This window comes from Loxodonta africana, chromosome 26 (genome assembly GCF_030014295.1).
Source record: "Loxodonta africana isolate mLoxAfr1 chromosome 26, mLoxAfr1.hap2, whole genome shotgun sequence".
NCBI classification, from domain to species: Eukaryota; Metazoa; Chordata; class Mammalia; order Proboscidea; family Elephantidae; genus Loxodonta; species Loxodonta africana.
Genome location: NC_087367.1, coordinates 18773770 through 18795901, shown reverse-complemented (window position 1 = coordinate 18795901; position 22132 = coordinate 18773770). Strand labels below are relative to the sequence as shown.

Here is a 22132-nt window from a genome sequence, read left to right as displayed (position 1 = left end):
GGACAGAGTAGAACTGCCCCATGGAGTTTCCAAGGCTGTAAATCTTTACAGAAGCAGGCTGTCATACCTTTCTCCCATGGAGTGGCTGCGGGGCTCGGACCACTGACTTTTTGGTTAGCAACCAAGTGTTTTAGCCACTGTGCCACCAGGGCTCCTATATTAGATGATTCACTGTTAAAAGCTAGGCCTAACAGCATTGACCCTGCTTTTTCTTCTTAAAATTTTATGGTTTTAGTTTGCACATTAGGTTCTTGAACCATTTTGAATTGGTTTTTGTATATTGTGTAAGGCGTGGATCCTGTTTTATTTTCCTGCATGTGAAAACCCAATTTTCCCAGCACTATTTATTCAAGAGACTCTTTTTTCCCCCATCTAATGGATTAAGCATCGAATGGACCTAGTATGGGTTTATTTCTGGAGTATCAGTTCTATTCCATGGGTCTGTGTGTCTATTGTTATATTAGTACCTGACTGTTTTGATTACTGTAGCTGTATAGTATGTTTTAAAATCAGGATGTGAGTCCTCCTACTTTGTTCTTCTCTTTCAATGTTGCTTGAACTATTTGGGGTCTTTTACCGGTAGCTGAGTCAGAATCGATTCAATGGCAGTGGGTTTGGTTTTGGTTTTGGTACCATTCAATATAAAATAGAGGATTGGTTTTTCTATTTCTATAAAGACGGCTGTTGGGATCTTGATCAGGATTGCATTGAATCTATAGATCGCGTTGGGTATTTTTGACATCTTAATAGTGTTAAGTCTTTCAATCCATAAACATGGAATGTCTTTCCATTTATTTAAGCCTTCTTTAATCTTAAACAATGTTTTATAATTTTAATTGTATAAGTCCTTCATGTCCTTGGTTAGATTAATTCCTGGGTATTTTATTCTCTTAGATGCAGTTGTAAATGGAATTGTTCCCCTAATTTCCCTTTCAGATTTTTCACTGATGGTGTATAGAAACCCAACTGATTTTGTTTGTTGACCATGTGTCGTGCAACTTTACTAAATCCCTCTATTAGCTCTAGAAATTTTCTTGTGGACATTTTGGGATTTTCTGTATATAGGATCATAACATCCACAATGTGGCGTAGTGGTTAAGTGCTACGGCTGCTAACCAAAGGTTCGGCAGTTCGAATCCGCCAGGTGCTCCTTGGAAACTCTATGGGGGGCAAGTTCTACTCTGTCCTATAGGGTCGCTATGAGTTAGAATTGACTCGACGGCACTGGGTAGCATCCACAAAAAGAGATAATTTTACTTCTTTTGCAATCTGGATACCTTTTATTTCTTTTTCTCATCTTATTGCTCTGGCTAGGACTTCTAATACAATATTGAATAGAAGTGGTGAGTGGGCACCCCTTGTCTTGTTCCTGATATCAAGGGGAAAACTCTCTTTCTCCACTAAGTATAATGTCGGCTGTTGGCTTTTCGTATATGCCCTGAGTCATATTGAGGAATTTCCCTTCTATTCCAATCTTCTTTAGGGTTTTCACCAAGAAAGGGTGTTGACTTTTATCAGATGCTTTTTCTGTACCCATAAAGATGATCATGTGGTTCTTTTCCTTTGTTCTGTTGATGCAGTGTATTACATTGATTGATTTTCTCATGTTGCATTCCTGGAATAAATTCCACTTGGTCATGGCGTATGACTCTTTTAATATGTTGTTGGATTCTGTTTGCTAGTGTTTTGTTAAGGATTTTTGCATCTGTATTCAAAAGAGGTATTGACCTGTAGTTGTCTTTTCTTGTGGTGTCTTTGGTTTTGGTATCAGGGTTATGTTTGTTTCATAGAATGAATTAGGGAATATTCCTTCCTTCTCTATCTTTTGGAAGAGTTTGAACAGTATTAGTGTCTCTCTAAATGTTTGATAGAATTCCCCAGTGAAACCATCTGGTCCAGGACTTTTTCTTGGTGGGAGGTTTTGATCACTGATTCGATCTCTTCACTTGTTATGGGTCCACTGAGACCCAGTCAACTTTTTGGTCCCTCATCCTTAAACATTCCATGGATAACCAGACATCTGAAGAAAGCCTCTAACATGAAAGATAGAGAACAAACAATCAGAAAAAGCAGCATTGTTTATGCAAGGAAAAGGAAACAAAATAAGCAAAACCCTATCATTTAATATTCTCAGAGAAAAAAGAAAGGATATTGCATCCGTGACACAAGAAATATTCAGAGAACAAATAAGAGCTCTGGACAGTTGAAAGCATGGCACAAAGAATGACAAACTTAATAGAAGGGTTGGAATATAAATTTAAGGAAAATCACTTGGAAAATAGAACAAAACATTAAAGAGATGAAAAACAGGAGAGGAAAGATAAGAAATCTAGAAGTCTAGTCCAGTATGTTCAAGATCTGAATGATAGAAGTAATGGAGGGGAAAATAATATCAATGAAACCATACAAGAAAATTTCCTAGAATTGAAGGTCACACGATTTCAGTTTGAAAACGGTCTGCCAAATACCTAGCACAACAGATAGAAATAATTTCACCCCCAAGGCACATCATCACAGAAGTTCATAGTATATAAATTAAGGAAAAGAGAAAAAACAGATCGCATGCGAAGGGCCAATGATAAAAATGACTTTGGACTTTTCAAAGCCACAGGAGAAGTCGGAAGACAGTGAAACGATGCCTTCAAAATTCTGAAGGAAAATCATATCAAGCCCAGAATTCTGTACTGAGTCCATTTATGAATTATATTTGAGGGTAGAATAAAGATTTTTAGACATGTAAGGTCTCTTGTAAACTTTCTGAGAAATCTCCGGGAGGATTTGCTCCATTAAAAAGAAGTACACCGAGAAGGAGGAAGGCATGAGATATAGGAAGCAGGATATCCAATGTGGGAGACAGTTGAAAGGCATTCCCCAGAAGACCTCTGTGCCCAGGCAAAGAGGGAAGTCAGTCCAGATTGACATAAGTCAGAGGCTTTGGGATCTGATTTTTCAAGAAGATGGAATTGGTAGAAAACCGGATGTGAATGAATATCTTGAGAGGTGATTTAGACAGTGATGGGAACTTGGAGTTGAATTATTATTATTTTTTTTTTCATAGAAGACTAAGTATGAAATAAAAGAACAAGACACTTAACTCTAGGGGGAAGTGTGATATAAGAAAGGAAAAGTAGCCATAGTTTATTCCATGGTTCAGCTCTGAGTATCATACATAGTCATAATAATACTAATCCCAAACAGTGATTTAGCCAAAAGGTAAGCTATAAACATATTGTGAAGATGGGAGATGTAAAGTGTATCTGTGCTGATGGCAGGGAAACCAAAGAGCTAAATCCTCATTTTCCATCAAGGAAGTAGTTAGGAAATCATTAAGACTAAAAAAAAAAAAATAGAAATAGAAGCAATACGAAGAAGGTAAATATTAAGAGAATTGGCTAAATTAAGATCACTGAATTGTACGTGTGAAGAATGTTGAAATGGCAAGTGATTTGTTAAACATATACATTTACCACAATTTAAAAAAAGAAAAAGAATTGGCTAAAGAGTGCAATTATTTTTACTAGCAAATCTTACAAACTAGTAGACCATTTGTGTGTATTTATGGCTTTGATAAATAAAAACAAACAAAAAAATCAAGCTATGAAGTAAATAGACTTGTTCAGTTTTTTAATGGGAAATCTTAATAGAGTGTTTCCATGGAAATCACTGTCTAAATGGGTTAAAACAAAATAACAGTTTCTTTTGAGTTTTCACAATATGTAAAAAAAAAAAAATCAAACCTTTTTAAAAAAAATTTTTTAATGTGTTTTAAGTGAAAGTTTACAAAACAATTCAGTCTCTCGTATAAAAACTTATATACTCCTAGTTGCTCTCCCTCTGATGAGGCAGCATACTCCTCTCCACTCTCTATTTTTGTGTCCATTCAGCCAGCTTCTGACCCCCCTCTGCCCTCTCATGTCTTCTGTAGACAGGAGCTGCCCACATAGTCTCATGTGTCTACTTGATCCAAGAAACTCACTCTTCACCAGTATCATTTTCTGTCCCATAGTCCAGTCTAATCCCTGTCTGAAAAGTTGACTTTGGGAATGGTTCCTGTCTTGGGCTAACAGAAGATCTGGGGACCTTGACCTCTGGGGTCCTTCTAGTCTCAGCCAGATCATTAGTCTGGTGTTTTTACAAGAATTTGGAGTCTGTATCCCACTGCTCTCCTGCTCCGTCAGGGGTTCCTGTCAGGGCAGTCATCGGTTGTAACCGGGCACCATCTAGCTCTTCTGGTCTCAGGCTGATGTAGTCTCTGTTTTATGTGGCTTTCTGTCTCTTGAGCTCATAATTACCTTGTGTCTTCGGTGTTCTTCATTTTCCTTTGCTCCAGGTGGGTTAAGACCAATCGATGCATCTTAGATGGCCGCTTACTAACGTTTAAGACCCCAGACGCCACTCTCCAAAGTGGGATGCAGAATGTTTTCTCTTTCCTTTTTTTTTTTTTTAATAATTTTTATTGTGCTTTAAGTGAAAGTTTACAAATCAAGTCAGTCTCTCACATAAAAACTCACATACACTTTACTACATACTCCCAATTACTCTCCCCTCAATGAGACAGCCCGCTCCCTTCTTCCACTGTCTCTTTTCATGTCCATTTTGCCAGCTTCTAAGCCCTTCTACCTTTCCATTTCCCCTCCAGGCAGGAGGTGCCAACATAGTGTCAAGTGTCCACCTGATCCAAGTAGCTCACTCCTCACTAGCATCCCTCTACTACCCATTGTCCAGTCCAATCCATGTCTGACGAGCTGGCTTCGGGAATGGTTCCTGTCCTGGGCTAACGGAAGATCTGGGGGCCATGACCACTGGGGTCCTTCTAGTCTCAGTCAGACCATTAAGTCTGGTCTTTTTATGAGAATTTGAGGTCTGCATCCCACTCTTCCCCTGCTCCGTCAGGAGTCCTCCGCTGTGTTCCCTGTCAGGGCAGTCATCGGTTGTGGCTGGGCACCATCTGGATCTTCTGGTCTCAGGATAATGTAGTCTCTGGTTCATGTGGTCCTTTCTGTCTCTTGGGCTCTTTATTACCTTGTGTCCTTGGTGTTCTTCATTCTCCTTTGATCCAGGTGGGTTGAGACTCACTGATGCATCTTGGATGGCTGCTTGCTAGCATATAAGACCCCAGATGCCACTCTTCAAAGTGGGATGCAGAATGTTTTCTTAATAGATTTTATTATGTCAATTGACTTAGGTGTCCCCTGAAACCACGGTCCCCAAACCCCTGCCCCTGCTTCGCTAACCTTCGAAGCATTCAGTTTATTCAGGAAACTTCTTTGCTTTTGGTTTAGTCCAGTTGTGCTGACCTCTCCTGTATTGTGCATTGTCTTTCCCTTCACCTAAAATAGTTCTTATCTACTATCTAATTTTTTTTTTACTATCTAATTAGTGAAAAGCCCTCTCCCTCCCTCCATCCTGGCTCTCATAACCATCAAAGAATATTTTCTTCTCTGTTCAAACTATTTTCGAGTTCTTATAATAGTGGTCTCATACAATATTTGTCCTTTTGCAACTGACTAATTTCACTCGGCATAATGCCTTCCAGATTCCTCCATGTTATGAGATGTTTTACGGATTCATCACTGTTCTTTATCGATGCGTAGTATTCCATTGTGTGAATATACCATAATTTGTTTATCCATTCATCCATTGATGGGCACCTTGGTTGCTTCCATCTTTTTTGCTATTGTAAACAATGCTGCAGTGAACATGGGTGTGCATGTATCTGTTTGTGTAAAGGCTCTTATTTCTCTAGGATATATTCTGACAAGTGTGATTGCTGGGTCAAATGGTAGTTCTATTTCTAGCTTTTTAAGGAAGCGTCAAATCGCTTTCCAAAGGGTTTGTACCATTTTACATTCCCACGAGCAGTGTATAAGTGTTCAGTCTCTCCACAACCTCTCCAACATTTATTATTTTGTGTTTTTTGCATTACTGCCAGTCTTGTTGGAGTGAGATGGAATCTCATTGTAGTTTTGATTTGCATTTCTCTAATGGCTAATGATTGTGAGCATTTCCTCATGTATCTGTTAGCTACCTGAATGTCTTCTTCAGTGAAGTGCCTGTTCATATCTTTTGGCCATTTTTTTAAAAAATAATTTTTATTGTGCTTTAAGTGAAAGTTTACAAATCAAGTAATGTACACCTTACTGCATCCTCCAACTTACTCTCCCCCTAATGAGTCAGCCCGCTCCCTCCTTCCAGTCTCTCCTTTTGTGACCGTTTTGTCAGTTTCTAACCCCCTCTACCCTCCCATCTCCCCTCTAGACAGGAGATGCCAACATAGTGTCAAGTGTCCACCTGATACAGGTAGCTCACTCCTCATCAGCATCTCTCTCCAACTCGTTGTCCAGTCCAATCCATGCCTGATGAGTTCTTTTTGGTAATGGTTCCTATCCTGGGTCAACAGAAGGTTTGGGGACCATGACCGCCGGGATTCTTCTAGTCTTAGTCAGACCATTAAGTCTGGTCTTTTTATGAGAATTTGGGGTCTGCATCCCGCTGTTCCCCTGCTCCCTCATGGGTTCTCTGTTGTGCTCCCTGTCAGGGAAGTCATTGGTTGTAGCTGGGCACCATATAGTTCTTCTGGTCTCAGGATGATGTAAGTCTCTAGTTCATGTGGCCCTTTCTGTCTCTTGTCTTTTGCCCATTTTTGATTAAGTTATTTGTCTTTTTGTAGTTGAGTTTTTGCAGTATCATGTAGATTTTAGAGTAAGATGCTGATTGGAAATGTCATAGCTAAAAACTTTTTCCCAGTCTGTAGGTAATCTTTTTACTCTATTGGTGAAGTCTTTGGATGAATATAGGTGTTTGATTTTTAGGAGCTCCCAGTTATCTAGTTTCTCTTCTGCATTGTTAGTAATGTTTTGTATACTGTTTATGCCATGTATTAGGGCTCCTAGCATTGTTCCTATTTTTTCTTCCATGATCTTTATCCTTTTAGATTTTATAGTCAAGTCTTTGATCCATTTTCAGTTTGTTTTTATGCATGGTGTGAGGTATGGGTCTTGTTTTTTTTTTTTTTGGCGGATGGACATCCAGTTATGCCAGCACTGTTTGTTCAAGAGACTGTCTTTTCCCCATTTAACTGACTTTGGGCCTTTGTCAAATATCAGCTGCTCATATGTGGATGGATTTATTTCTGGAAGAATCAAACCTTTTTACTTTATATATTGTGATGTTGGGTGCATTCAGGATTAGGATTGTTACATCTTCTTGCTGAATTGTCCCATTTATCATTATTTATCCTCTTTATTTCTAATAAAACTTTTGGCCTTAAAGTCTCTTTCATCTGAATTTGGTACTGCATTTAGTTAATATTTGCCTGGTGTATTTTTCCATCCCTTTACTTTCAGGATTTTAATGATATTTTTTAGGTATGCTCTTTAAAAAATTATATAGCTGGATTTATTTCTTTGCTCAACTAATGAGTTTAATCTCTTTAAATATATCTGGTTATAATACATGTAGATTTATTTCTACCATCTTATTTCTTGTTTTTAGTAGATCATATTGATGGAAATTTCTTTCTCCTCTTTGCTACCCCATCTTTTTATCCCATTCCTGCTGATTTTGAAGCTTTAGATTAAATTTCTATTTTTTTAAATGGTTAACTTTTCTTAAAACGAAAAGCCAGCATAAATACTTGATTTTGTAATAGTACAACCTGAAACTAGAATGTCTCAAGGAAATGTTAAGGAGTTGGCTAGAATGAGAAAAAAATATATATAGGATGGCATTGTCTTGGGGGATTTGGTGAGGTGAAGAGTGGGAAAGCAAATGGGATCAGCAGTGGGAACTAAACATCAAAATGAAAAAAAAAAAAGAGGAGCTACTGAAACTGTTCTGAGGTGTAGCATTGACTTTTCCTTATAGAAGACTCTTTAGAGACTGGACATTTTCTAAATTTCAACAAAAGCAGCACCTTCAATTTAAATTTGCAACCAAGCTCCTGAAAGGTAGGTAAATACGCAGCTTTCATGGGTACTAGGGCACTAAATGTTGTGCAGATCCGTTAGAACCATAGAATGAAAGAACCAGAAAACCTTCAGCTGTCCCATCTTAGAGAGAGACCTAGTAGCTTGTCAGCATTACCTCAAAACTTCCTATTTTGAAAGCCTGAGTTAGGCGGGGTCAGACTGGGGTGGGAGGCTGGTGGAATTATATTTTGGGTAGGATGATTAATACAACTGAAGGAAATCTTTCATCTTGGAGAATAATTCAGCTTTCGACAACTCCTTGGTCTGCCGTGGCTTTGCAGCAGCAGCAGCAGACTTACAATTCATAATACAGATAACGCTGTCTTCAAAAGAAAAAATCCAGATGCATTGTTCAAAAAAAGTTTTCTAAGGTTAACCCAACATTGTGCTATTTATACTTCATTGTGTATTTAATCTGAAGTGTGTATCCTAATGATTTAAATAAACACTTTTTACCTTAAAACAAAGCAAATCTGCAAAATAACACATTTATTTTGGGTGTATGTTTACAGTTTGTGAAATGGTAAGTTGGGAAAAGCCTGTACTTTTCATGAATATGTTTCTTTTTTTAAATTTATTTTGTTGTCGTTGTTGGAGATATGCACAGCAAAGCATGCACCAGCTCAACCGTCTCCACACGTACGATTCAGTGACATGGATTACAGTCTTTGAGCTGTGCAGCCATTCTCGCCCACCTTTTCTTAGTTGCTCCTCCCCCGTTAACATAAACTCACTGCTTCCTAAGTCATGAGTATATTTCTTAAAGCTGAGACACTGGATTTCCCGATATTACATTCATGGACAGAGGACTAAGAGAAGACACCATTCCTAGAAAGTGCACATCAGAATGAGAGTAGTTTTCAATGAAATGCTAATCAGATGATCAGCGGTACCAAGAGGACAGTCACAGATATCTTTCTACACCTACACTCCACAGAATGACAGCCTTGGGTATTAGTTATCTGTTGTGTAAAAGATTACCTCAGAGCCTAGTGGCTTTAGGATGACAATCATTGTATTTCCTCATGAGTTTATTGGTGGTTCCTTGACTCTATTTGACATTGAATGGGGTCTGTCACTCTGTGGTTGCATTTAGAGGGTAGAAAAGCTGTGACCAGGCACAGGAAGTAGTGGTTTCCAGGGGTTGGGGGCGAGAGTGGGGAGCGACTGCTCACAGGTACACGGTTCTTTTATGGGGCGATGAAAATGTTCTCCAATTAGATAGTGGTGGTGGTTGCACAACTCTGGGAATATACTAAAAACCACTGAATTGTACACTTTAATATGGTGAATTTTATGGTAAGTGAGTTATATCTCAATTTAAAAAATAAAATAAAAATAAGTTTGGAAAAATATAAAGAAAAAAATCACCTGTACTGCCAGCTCTTTAAGAAAACTACTGTTAGCATTCTTATTTTTTTTAATGTATAGTTTTAAAAATACATAGATAGATGGAAATATACAGTGTAAATATACAGGATTCATCGAATGTTGTGTCATTTTATCATTAGCATTTTCCATGTCATCTCCCAGTCTTTGTGTTCATGATCATAAAGGGCTCCATAATAATAAGTACCGGGGATTTCCTGATCATTTCCCTTCTTGTTATACATACAGGCTGTTTATAGTTTTCCATTATCTTAGACAGCACTGCAGATGAACTTCTTGTTTGGAGTTCTTTCTTCAGGAAAGATTCCCCTAAGTAGAAATAAGGGGTCAAAGTAGAATTATGGGGTCAAAGCTTATTGATTTGTGTTGCTGCAGTGGCTTCCCAAAGAGTCAAGTAGCTTTGGGCTTTTCATCGTTTCCCCAGATACCTATTTCTGATGCTATTCACAAAATGGAAAAAAGGAGAAGGTGGTAGTTGCTCCAACTTGGGAAATCTGGGTGACCAAGGAGTAGTGAGTGCACAGCTGATCAGGCCAAGCACCAGTGGACAGAGAGCTTCAGGTGTGGTCATATAGTTAACCTAACCTAACCTAACCCATTGCTGTCGGTCAGTTCCGACTCATAACGACTCCAGAGGACAGATAGAATCTACCAGCCGCTTCTTGAGTTGGAATCCACTTGATGGCAGTGGGATAGATTAAAGTAGAAGGAACACAAGAATTAGTAAACTCAGCAAATAATGACATACTAGAAATAGGAGATAAAAGGGGTAAACGTTTATTATTATTATTTTAATATTATTATCAAAAAGAAGACAGAGAAAACATTTGAGAGAAAAATGACCAATATTGAAGATAAGCTAATAACAACATACAGATTTTAAAAAATCCCTGAAGAAGAAAACTAAAGGAATAAAGCAAATGCAAACACTAGAATTCAAGAAAACTTTCCAGAAAGTAAAAAAGTTAAAACTACAATCGAAAGAGTGTGTCATGTACCTGAGAACATTAGCCCCAGATTGACATATACCAAGATATATTTTAGTAAAAGTACTGGGTGTTAAAGAAAAAGAACCCATCTTTTGGTTATCTGGCATAAACAAAAAGTGACTTTTATATCATAAAGGAGCATAAAATTATTATACTTTGAAAGCAGTGCTTTATGTCAGGAGACTATGGAATAACATGTTTAAGATATCAAGGAAAGAATATGTGATCCAAGGATTTTGTATCCAGCAGAACTAGCTCTCAAGTATAAAGGACACAGCAAACAGCTATCAGTGTGAAAGAACTCAGAAAATATTGTTCCTAGATCTCCCTAAGAAACCTACGAGAGAGTGAGATTTAAGCAACCAAAATAACTGGAGACTGTTATTGTATGCAATGTCAATATGATCTGACAACAAAATTATCGTAAACAAAAATGCAAAAAAAAATCATTTGATCATATGTTTGTAGGTATATTTCTAGATGCTCTATTCTCTTCCGTTAATCTGTATGTCTATTTCTACTCCAATATCACCTTGTCTTAGTTACCATTGCTTTTTAATAGGTCTTGATTTCAGGCAGTTTGAATGTTCTTTTCCTAAGTTATCATGGCTATTCTAGGTCCTTTGTATTTCCATATACATTTTCAAGTCTGTCAGTTCTGCAAAAATGTCTGCTAGGATTTTGACTACTATTGGGTAGAATCTATAGATCAATTTTGGGATAATTGACATCTTAATATTGAGTTGCCGAAGCATAGTGTAACTCTTCACTTATTTAGATCTTTAATTTCCCTTATCAATGTTTGGTGGCTTTCAGCAAATAGTGAACATATTAGATTCATCTGTAAATATTTTGTGTTTTTGCTGCTCTTGGTACTGTTAAGTTCCAATTTTAATTGTTCATCTCTGTTATATGGAAATACAACTGATTTTTGCATATCTTGTGACTTTGATGAACTCACTTATTAGTTCTTGTAGCTATTTTGTAAATTTTTTGTGAATTTCTATATAGATAGTCATGATATATGTGAATAAAGTCTTCTTTTCCAGTTTATATGCCTTTTATTCCTTTCTTGACTTTCTATACTAGCTAGGATCTCTAGTAAAATGTTGAACAGAATTGGTAAGAAGACATCCTTGCCTTATTTCTTACTTTAGGGGGCAAGCATTCAGTCTTTTACCGTTAAGTATGAGGTTAATAAAGGCTTTTCATGTTGTTAGGTGCTGTAGAGTCGGTTCTGACTCAGAGCAACCCTGTGTACAACAGAATGAAACACTGCCGGGTCCTGTACCATCCTCACAACCATTGTTATGCTTGATGCCATCGTTGCAACCACTGTGTCAATCCATCTCTTTGAGGGTCTTCTTCTTTTTCACTAACCTTCTACTTTACCAAGCATGATGTCCATCTCTAGGGACTGATCCCTCCTGATAACATGTTCAAAGTCTGTGAGAAGTAGTCTCGCCATCCTTGCTTCTAAGGAGCATTCTGGCTGTCCTTCTTCCAAGACAAATTTATTTTCTGGCATTGTATGGCATATTCAATATTCTTCACCAACACCATAATTCAAAGACATCAATTCTTTGGTCTTATTCATCATCCAGCTTTCACATGCATATGAGGGGATTGAAAATATTAGGACTTGGGTTAGGCGTACCTTAGTCCCTAAAGTGACATCTTTGGTGTTTAAGACTTTAAAGAGGTCTTTTGCAGCACATTTGCCCAGTGCAATAATCATTCGATTTCTTGACTGTTGCTTCCATGGGTACTGATTATGGATCCAAGTAAAGCGAAATCCTTGAGAACTTTAGTATTTCCTCCATTTATCATGATGTTGTTTACTGGCCCCAGTTGTGAGGATTTTTGTTGTCTTTATGTTGAGGTGTAATCCATACCAAAAGCTATAGTCTTTGACCTTCATCTGTAAGAGCTTCAAGTCCTCATCACTTTCAGCAAACAAGGTTGTGTCATCTGTATATCACAGGTTGTTAATGAGTCTTCCTTTAATTCTGGTGGGGTGTTCTTCTTCATATAGCTCAGCTTCTCAGATTATTTGTTCAGCATACAGATTGAGTAAGTATGGTAGAAGAATACAACCCTGATGCATACCTTTCCTGACTTCAAACCACACAGTGTCCCCTTTTTCTGTTCTAACAGCTGTCTCTTGGTCTATGTACAGGTTCTGCAGGAGCACAATTAAGTGTTCTGGAACTCTCATTCTTTGCGAAGCAGAGAATACCAGAAGGATGTTTACCTGTGTCTTACTGACTATGCAAAGGCATTCAACTGTATGGATCATAACAAATCATGGATAACATTTCGAAGAATGGGAATTCCAGAATGCTTAATTGTGCTCAAGAGGCATTTGTTTTTCTCAGTACAGAGACCCCAGGTTCAAAGAATGCATTCTGCTCTTGGTTCTTCTTGCTTGGTGGTAATGAGGTCCATCTCCTCTCTGCTCAATTCTCTCTTTTATATCTCATAAGAAATTGACTCAAGATACAACCTTATCCTTTAGAATGTGTCCTGCCTCATTAACAAAACTGCGTTTAGTCGTGCCTCATTACCATCATAAAGGTTTTAGGATTTATAACACATAGGTAATTACATCAGATCACAAAATGGTGGACAACCAAAAAATACTGGGAATCATGGCCTAGCCAAGTTGACACACATTTTTGGGGAACGTAATTCAATCTATAATATATATATAATTCCAGAACACTTAATTGTCTTCATGAGGAATGTGTGCACAGATCAAGAGGCAGTTGTTTGAACAGAACAAGGGGATACTGCATGACTTAAAGTCAGGAAAGGTGTGCGTCAGGTTGATATCCTTTCACCATACTTATCCAATCCATATGGTGAGAAAATAATCTGAGAAGCTGGATTACATGAAGAAGAACTTGGCATCAGGATTGGAGGAAGATTCATTTTCAGCCTGCATTATGCAGATGACATGACTTTGCCTCCTGAAAGTGAAGTGGACTTAAAGTACTTACTGATGAAGATCAAAGACTACAGCCTTCCGTATGGACTACACTTCAAGATAAATGAAAATCCTCACAACTGGACCAATAAGCAGCATCATGGTAAATGGAGAAAAGATTAAAGTTGTCAAGGATTTCATTTTACTTAGATCCACAATCAGCACCCATGGAAACAGCAATCTGGAAATCAAAAGATGTGTTGCATTGGGCAAATCTGCTGCAAAAGACCCCTTTAAAGTGTTGAAAAGCAAAGGTGTCACCTTAAAAAATAAGGTTCGCCTGACTCAAGCCAGGGTATTTTCAATTGTCTCATGCATGTGAAAGCTGGATGATAAATAAGGAAGACCAAAGAAGAATTGATGCCTTTGAATAGTGGTGTTAGCGAAGAATAGTGAATATGCCACGGACTGCCAAAAGAATGAACAAATCTGTCTTGGAAGAAGTACAACCAGCATGCTCCTTGGAAGCAAGAATGGCGAGACTGCGTCTCACATACTTTGGACATATTATCAGGAGGGATCAGTCCCTGGGACATCATACTTGGTAAAGTAGACGGTCAGCGAAAAAAAGGAAGACCCTCAACAAGATGGATTGACACAGTGGCTGCAGCAATGGGCTTAAGCATACCAGTGACTGTGAGGATGGTGCAGGACTGGGCAGTGTTTTATTGTTTTGTACATAGGGTCGCTGAGTCGGAACTGCCTCGACAGCACCTAACAACAACAACGTATATACACCTACATACCCATGTATTTTGGTTGTTGTTGCAAAATTATCAAAACAGCTTTTTTGTGTGAGTACAACCTAGTAGCATTTGTTACCTTGTTTAAGTTATGTACAGTTCTCCCACATTCGGTGCTACCTTTCCCATCATCATAAATAAAAAGCAACTACTGTCTAGAGAATGAATCCCCCGCCCTCATCCCTGGTAACCGCCGTGAACATTGGTCTCTGTACATATAGCCACTCTTGTCATTTTATAAAAGTGAGATCATACTATATTTGTCCTTTTGTTATTGACTGATTTTGCTCAGCATAATGTCCTCTAGGTTCATCCATGTTCCAAGATGTTTTGGGAACTCATCTTTCTTTATGGTTGCATAGTATTCCATTGTATGCATGTACTACATTTTATCCATTCATCTGTTGATGGGCTCTTAGGTTGTTTCCATTTTTTGGATGTTGTGAATAGTGCTTTTTGTGTCTCATCTATTGGATCTCTAGAGTATACACCAAGAAATGGAATTGCTGGATCATAAGGTAGCTCTATTTTTAATTTTTTGAGGAATCACTCTACTGTTTTCCATAGCAGTTGTACCGTTTTACATTCCCACAAGCAGTGAATAAGGGTTCTGATCTCCTCACATCTTCACCAACATTTGTTGTTTTCTATTCTAGTTTGTTCATTTTAAACTAAATCATGCTAACTTAGTTAATTCGTTAAAATAATGAATGCATGTGGTAGAAAATCCTGCTTTAAAAATTTCTGTAACACTTTAATTTTTAATTTAGCGAGCATATTTAACAGACATTCATTGGACATCTATTAAGTCTTAGATACTATGCTGGACACTTTCTTTTTTAATCCTCACATCAGTGCTGTGAGAGAAGTATTGTCACCTGATTTTACTGATAAAGATTCAAGACCTCCAAGAAGTTAAATAACTTGCCCATGGTTACATAGCTAATAAGCAGTATTATCTGGATTCAGATTTAGGTCTTCTGCCTCCAAGTTCAGTGATCTTTTCACATCCCTATATTAATATTTCAAGGACTAAAACCAAACCAAACCCGTTGCCATCGAGTTGATTCCAACTTCCCCCTTTTTATTAAGAAAGCAAAAATGACATTTGGAACCTGTGCCTTTAACTAATTCATCGATTTAAAGGCATAAGCATATAGAGAAACAATTTTCTTGTCCAGCAAATTTAGCCTGTTTACTTGTAACCTTGGTTAAGCGTTTGGCTGCTAACCAAAAGGTTAGTGGTTCAAATCCACCAGCAGTTCTGTGGGAGAAAAGACTTGATGATCTGCTCCTGTAAAGATTACAGCCTAGGAAACTGCCCTATGGAGTTGTTCTGCTCTGTCCTGTGGGGTTGCTATGAGTTGGAATCGACTCGACGACACACAATTTTTGTAACCTTGCATCCCAAGTCTTATGAAATGGTGTGCGTGCATGTGCACATGTGTGTCTGTGTGTTTATATGCTTTTTATAATGAAAATGATCAATTTTTTTCTAAGATTACTGCTTGCTACTAAGCTTTTAGAATTTTATTGAGTGACTGTTATGTGCAAATATAGTGCTCTGGAGGATATAAATGGTATTTACACATGAAATCTGCCTTCAAGCAATTTATAATGCGGTTGGGAAAATAGTGTGAGATAGAAAGTAGGTGCCATAGAGCAGAAAAGAACTATTTGAATGGTGAACTATGGCAGCGGTAAATAGAATAGTATCCTTCACAAGCATGGTGCTTTCCAGATGACAAACAGCTTTAACATTTCATTCAATAATTTATAATATAGATTGAGTACCTACTATGTGTAAGGAGCCCTGGTGGCACAGTGGTTAAGAGATTGGCTGCTAACCTAGAGGTTGGCAGTTTGAATCTACCAGCCACTCCTTGGAAACCCTATCAGGCAGCTCTGCCCTGTCCTGTAGGGTTGCTATGAGTTGGAATTCACCTCAACAGAAGTGGGTTTTTGACTATGTGTAGAGCACGGTTATCACTGTAAACCAAATGTTTCAGAAGGATATGACAAGATGTTTGTATGGTCCTCTTAAATGATTTTTTTTTTTTCCAGTACCAGAATTTATAGATCTGCAACCTGCTTGTGGATTTTTCTGTTTCTCTTGGCAACCCCAGTACTCAAAATTCAGCCTAAGGCTCCACAAGTGTCAAAATTCCGCTCAACATATTATGTAGTTACATTGTAGAGGTGACAACTGTCAGCGTATTGCCAGTAGTGGAAGAACATGGTGTTGGCTTGTGTCTGCTGTTGGCCTTTTTGGTTTAAGCAATATCCTAGACAGAAGAGACAATGCTGGTCCAACTGCTTCTACATAATGTCATAGCCCATAACATTAATTCTTAATAAAATACTTTTAGACAATAACACTAGCTCACTAAAAATTTTAAATATTTTTATAAAAATGAAAGCTCATATGAGATCCAGAAAATGCACTTGGGAAATGGCGGTTTACATATCAAATTTTTGAAACCCCTTCCAGAGTCAAGATCCCTTTTCAAATGAAAAGGCATGCATAGACAGTTAAGTTGCCATTTGTGGTGACAACTGAAGAAAGTTACTCCATTTATTGACTATCTCGTTATCCGACGTTTCGCGTTTACAACAGCAAAAAAATCCACTATTCGATTATTTTGCACATTTATTGACATGTCTGGCAGTAACGAATGCTGAGGTGGAAGGCAAGAGTAACACTGGATGTGATGGTTAAAGCTATGTGTCAACATGGCTGGGCCATGATTCTCAGTGGTTTGGCAGTTAATGTAATTTGGCAGTTATGTGATGATGTAATTTGGCAGTAATGATGTAGTTGTCCTTCATTTTTGTGATCTGATGTGGCCATCCTCCATTTTCATGACATCAATTTTTGTATACATCCTAGTCTTTGGAAACTAATCATGTCAATAAGTGAGGAGTAGGTGTATTCTACATCTTTGCTATCCAGTGAAAATATGTGAGCCACATATATGATTTAAAAGTTTCTCGTAGCCATATGGAAACCCTGGTGGCATAGTGGTTAAGTACTATGGCTGCTAACTAAGAGGTAGGTAGTTCAGATCCGCCAGGCACTCCTTGGAAACTCTATGGGGCAGTTCTGCTCTGTCCTATAGGATCGCTGTGATTCGGAATCCACTTGATGGCAGTGGGTCTGGTTTTTTGGTTTTAGTAGCCATATTAATAAAAGACAAAGATCAAATTAACAATAGTATATTTTATTTCATATACTGTATCCAAAATGTAATTATTTCAACATGTAGTCTGTCTAAAAAATGACTAATGAGGTATTTTTAAATGTTTTACATTTACACTGCATTTCAATTTGGACTAGCCACATTTCAGGTGCTCAAAAGCCACATGTTGTGCCTGGCTGTATTGGACAGCACAGTTCTATTACTCCCCAGTCCTCAGTCATTTTCTGAACCATTTGGGGGTAAGAAAATCAGTGTGTCATTGAAGTGATGTCCAAATGCCCTAAGGCGGTACACGCCATACATCATTACTTCCATCTTTCCAGGAGTCAGTCCATTAAAAGTGATAGCCATATCTGAACAGCAGCCTTGTACTACTTCCCGAGGGTTATTAGACATTGCCTCTTTAATAAGATGTTCAATTGGTTTTGTATTAAATACATGTCTTCCTTCGGAATCCTCCGCATTTTCTGCAAAAACTCCTGCATATTTCAGGCAGCCTGCCAGCTGCTTATCTTCAGATAACTTCCAAATAATACTTTGATCCGCACAGTTTTCAGTGTTGAGAACTCTGTTAAGTCTTTTCATCGACTCCATACTTAAGACAATGCCTCCTTCCGCAGCTACGTATTCAAGGTCTCCGGATTTTATAGTGTGGCCCAGATAGAAAGGCTGGGTTGCATCCTTCTTAAGCAAAAAATACTTTAAATTTTCAATGACAGCAAACGTAGTGGGCCGTGCAAGAAAGAACCAATTGTAGTTGTAGCCATACTTTTCAAAGCCATGTTTGTATATCTCCCTGATCTGTAGCCACTTGTCATTTGTTTCTACGTTGAACAAACCACTGTTTTTAGTACTGTAGAACTCTGCTTTGTCACAGTGTTTGGTCCAGGTGTCTTTCAATACAGCCCGATAACTTTCATAATTAGATTCTCCAAGTATGATACAGTAAACACTGATAGTTTTACTAAGCTCCATGCGTTGCACTTCTGACATTTTTAAGAAATTTTCTCTCTTAGGCACGCGAAGGTGATAGTGCTCATGGTCTTGAATTTTGCCTTCGGGTCGAGTGTTAATTTGGCCAAGCACAGTTATCAAAACACAGGAAACGCTCCCAAGCAGCATACCCTTAAAAAACGATGCCCCGCTTTCGGAAACCATTTTTGAGGCGTTGAGAAGGGCGCCTGCGGAACGAAGGCCGCCTCGGCACGGCTGGCCCGTGGCCGCGCTTCCTGGTGGGCCGCTACTCGGTGGGGGGCCCCGGCGCCTTGGCGGAGGGGGCGCGACCCCGGTGGCTCTCACTTTGCGGTGGACCTGAAGTTCTGAGCATCCCCAATGTTGTTGTTGTTAGGTGCCAAAGTCGCGTCGGTTCCGACTCCTAACGACCCTGGGTATCACAGAACGAAGCACTGCCCCGCTCCTGTGCCACGCGCACAAGCGTTGTTATGCTCGAGCCCCCATCGTTGCAGGCACCGTGTCAGTCTGTCTCATTGAGGGTCTTCCTCTTTTCCGCTGAACGTGGTATTTTACCGAACATGATGTCCTTCTCCAGGGACTGATCCCTCCTGACAACATGTCCTTGCCTCTAAGGAGCATTCTGGTTGTACTTCCTCCAATACAGATTTGTTTGTCTCAAATACCAGCCCACAATAAAATTGAAAATGTGCATACATCGAGTCACAGATGGCTCTCAAGTTGTCCAAACTTCAGCGTATTTGACACAGAATATGACAATACTGGAGGTGTCCCTGCAGGAAGGCCTGTGATCTGCTTCCAAAAGATAACAGCCTTGAAAATCCAATGGGGTGCAGCTCTTCTCTGAAACACGGGGTCTCCGTGGGTCAGAATCCAAAGGAAGGCAACCTTTAAAAAAATTTTTTTAATGAGAACACTGAGGAAAAAAAGAGTTTAAAATTAAATTTTGCATCATGGTTTGTGGATTCAATACCTAGTACACATATCTCTTATGTTAATTTGGATTGAGTCCTTTTTATGGCTTTTGTTTATTTTACATACAATATTCATTTTAGTATTTTCCTTTGTCTCTGAACGTTTTAAAATCTCTAACTTTTAAAAAATACTCTGATAATTTTCAGTTCTCTGTGTTCTATGCATTTGTGGATTTGTGTGTTTACGTGTGTGTGTTTAATCAGAGTCGTTTCCTCAATCTGTAAGGATGTAAAACCACCTGGAGTCTTGACTTAAACATACCACCTGTGGAGTTTACGGAGCCCTGGTGGCGCAGTGGTTAAGAGCCCGGCTGCTAACCAAAAGGTTGGTGGTTTGAATCTACCAGCCGCCTCTTGGAAACCCTATAGGGCACTTCTACTCTGTCCTGTAGGGTCGCTCTGAGTCGGAATCGGTTCCAACAGCAACGGGTTTTTTTGAATGGAGCTTATAAGAATACACCGCTTCCCTGATATCATTGTGACCTTTTGATCAATACATCCAATATGACATTTGAAACCCTACTTTTCTTTTGGATTTATTATCCTTAGTGTGTGCTGACCAGTAAGTTCTAATTTTCGATTCAATGCTGAAAATTCTAGTGATGAATACTCGCATGGTATTATATTACATTGATTAAAGGTATTGAACTTTTGGCATTTTGTTTGGTCAATTTTTAAATATTCAAAGAGCATTTAGTGTGCTAATTATATGTAATTCATATCGGATAAAGTACTTTAAATATTTTTAGAGAAATTTATAACATTGTGAGATTTTAAAGTCTATTTCCGCATGGGAAAATTTGAATATTTACGTTTTTATCCCACTCATCTTACAGATGCAGCAGCTTGAGAGACAAGTTATTGATGCTGAACGTCAAGCAGAAAAAGCTTTTCAACAGGTAGAGTATAATTTTAGTTGAGAAAATTTTCTGCCTCTACCAATATAAAGATTGTTTTTCCTAGGAGGATAGTGCTCAGCCTTCCTCCACATCTTATTATTTTCATTGTTCATAAGCTCAATCCATAGAGATAATGGAGAATCTGTCTTGCCCATTAACAAAATTTCAAGAGGACAGAAGGCTTTCATTAGGGGGTTTCATCTTCTGAGAAAATCAAATATGACCTTGATGATAATACTAACCGTATTTATATATAAATACATATTAGGAAAAACATACAAAATTTTTATATGTTTACAGTTATCAGGGAGAAAATGTAAACTTAAGAGTTAAAAAAAAAAAAGGCTGATATGAAATATCCCAAAAGTTTAAGAGAAGTTTGTTAAAGTTGTGGAATTAGAAATGATTATTTTTCCTTCTGTATTTTCATAGTTTCTAGTTTTTTTGTACTACTTAAAAAAAATTTTTTTTTATCACTTAACCTTTTCTGGGCCTCACCAACAATAAAATGCATGGTTCGGATGGGCCACCCGGCCCTAAAGCTTGTCTAATGATCCTAAATCCATAGCTTCACATTATATAATAAGATTTCTGTCAGATTCAATTGAGTCAAGAATTTCCAAAGGTTAGATATAAAATTACTTCTTTCAATAAATGTATATTAAATTTTTTATACTTCCTCTAAGTTTGTCATGTTTTTGCCCATCAATTTTTTTTTTAATAACTTTTATTAAGTTTCAAGTGAACGTTTACAAATCCAATCAGTCTGTCACATATAAGTTTACATACATCTCACTCCCTACTCCCATTTGCTCTCCCCCTCTTGAGTCAGCCCTTCCAGTCTCTCCTTTCTTGACAATTTTGCCGGCTTCCCTCTCTCTCTATCCTCCCATCCCCTCTCCAGACAAGAGTTGCCAACACAATCTCAAGTGTCCATCTGATATAATTAGCTCACTCTTCATCAGCGTCTCTCTCCCACCCGCTGACCAGTCCCTTTCATGTCTGATGAGTTGTCTTCGGGGATGGTTCCTGTCCTGTGCCAACAGAAGGTCTGGGGAACATGGCTGCCGGGATTCCTCAAGTCTCAGTCAGACCATTAAGTTTGGTCTTTTTATGAGAATTTGGGGTCTGTATCCCACTGATCTCCTGCTCCCTCAGGGGTCCTCTGCTGTGCTCCCTGTCAGGGCAGTCCTCGATTGTGGCCAGGCACCAACTAGTTCTTCTGGTCTCAGGATGATGTAGGTCTCTGGTTCATGTGGCCCTTTCTGTCTCTTGGGCTCTTAGTTGTCGTGTGGCCTTGGTGTTCTTCATTTTCCTTTGCTCCAGGTGGGTTGAGACCAATTGATGCATCTTAGATGGCCGCTTATTAGGATTTAAGACCCCAGACGCCACATTTCAAAGTGGGATGCAGAATGATTTCATAATAGAATTATTTTGCCCATTGACTTAGAAGTCCCCGCAAACCATGTTCCCCAGACCCCTGCCCTTGCTCCGCTGACCTTTGAAGCATTCATTTTATCCTGTAAATTTCTTGCTTTTGGTCCAGTCCAATTGAGCTGATCTTCCATGTATTGAGTGTTATCTTTCCCTTCGCCTAAAGCAGTTCTTATCTACTGATTAATCAATAAAAAAACCCTCTCCCACCCTCCCTCCCTCCCCGCCTCGTAACCACAAACGTATGTGTTCTTCTCAGGTTTACTATTTCTCAAGATCTTATAATAGTAGTCTTATACAATATTTGTCCTTTTGCCTCTGACTAATTTCGCTCAGCATAATGCCTTCCAGGTTCCTCCATGTTATGAAATGTTTCAGAGGTTCGTCACTGTTCTTTATCGATGCATAGTATTCCATTGTGTGAATATACCACAATTTATTTACCCATTCATCCGTTGATGGACACCTTGGTTGCTTCCAACTTCTCGCTATTGTAAACAGAGCTGCAATAAACATGGGTGTGCATATATCTGTTTGTATGAAGGCTCTTGTATCTCTAGGGTATATTCCCAG

At 38.5% G+C, this 22132-nt stretch overlaps 2 protein-coding genes across 2 annotated transcripts in view; one reads left to right on the top strand and one right to left on the bottom strand.

The window, feature by feature from the left end:
- PLEKHH2 (pleckstrin homology, MyTH4 and FERM domain containing H2) overlaps window positions 1-22132 on the top strand; it is a 148311-nt gene that overhangs the window by 18166 nt on the left and 108013 nt on the right. The window contains exon 3 of the mRNA XM_003416099.4: window positions 20063-20125. Coding sequence (XP_003416147.1) covers window positions 20063-20125 — 63 coding nt within the window. The remainder of the gene's footprint in view (window positions 1-20062; window positions 20126-22132) is intronic.
- C1GALT1C1L (C1GALT1 specific chaperone 1 like) lies at window positions 17462-18438 on the bottom strand. Its single transcript, XM_003416100.3, has one exon. The coding sequence runs from the start codon at window positions 18436-18438 to the stop codon at window positions 17494-17496; it is 945 nt and encodes a 314-aa protein (XP_003416148.2). The 3' UTR covers window positions 17462-17493.

Excerpts from the sequence above, each read along its gene's own strand:
- C1GALT1C1L (XM_003416100.3), bottom strand. The coding sequence starts at position 18,438 with ATGGTTTCCGAAAGCGGGGCATCGTTTTTTAAGGGTATGCTGCTTGGG.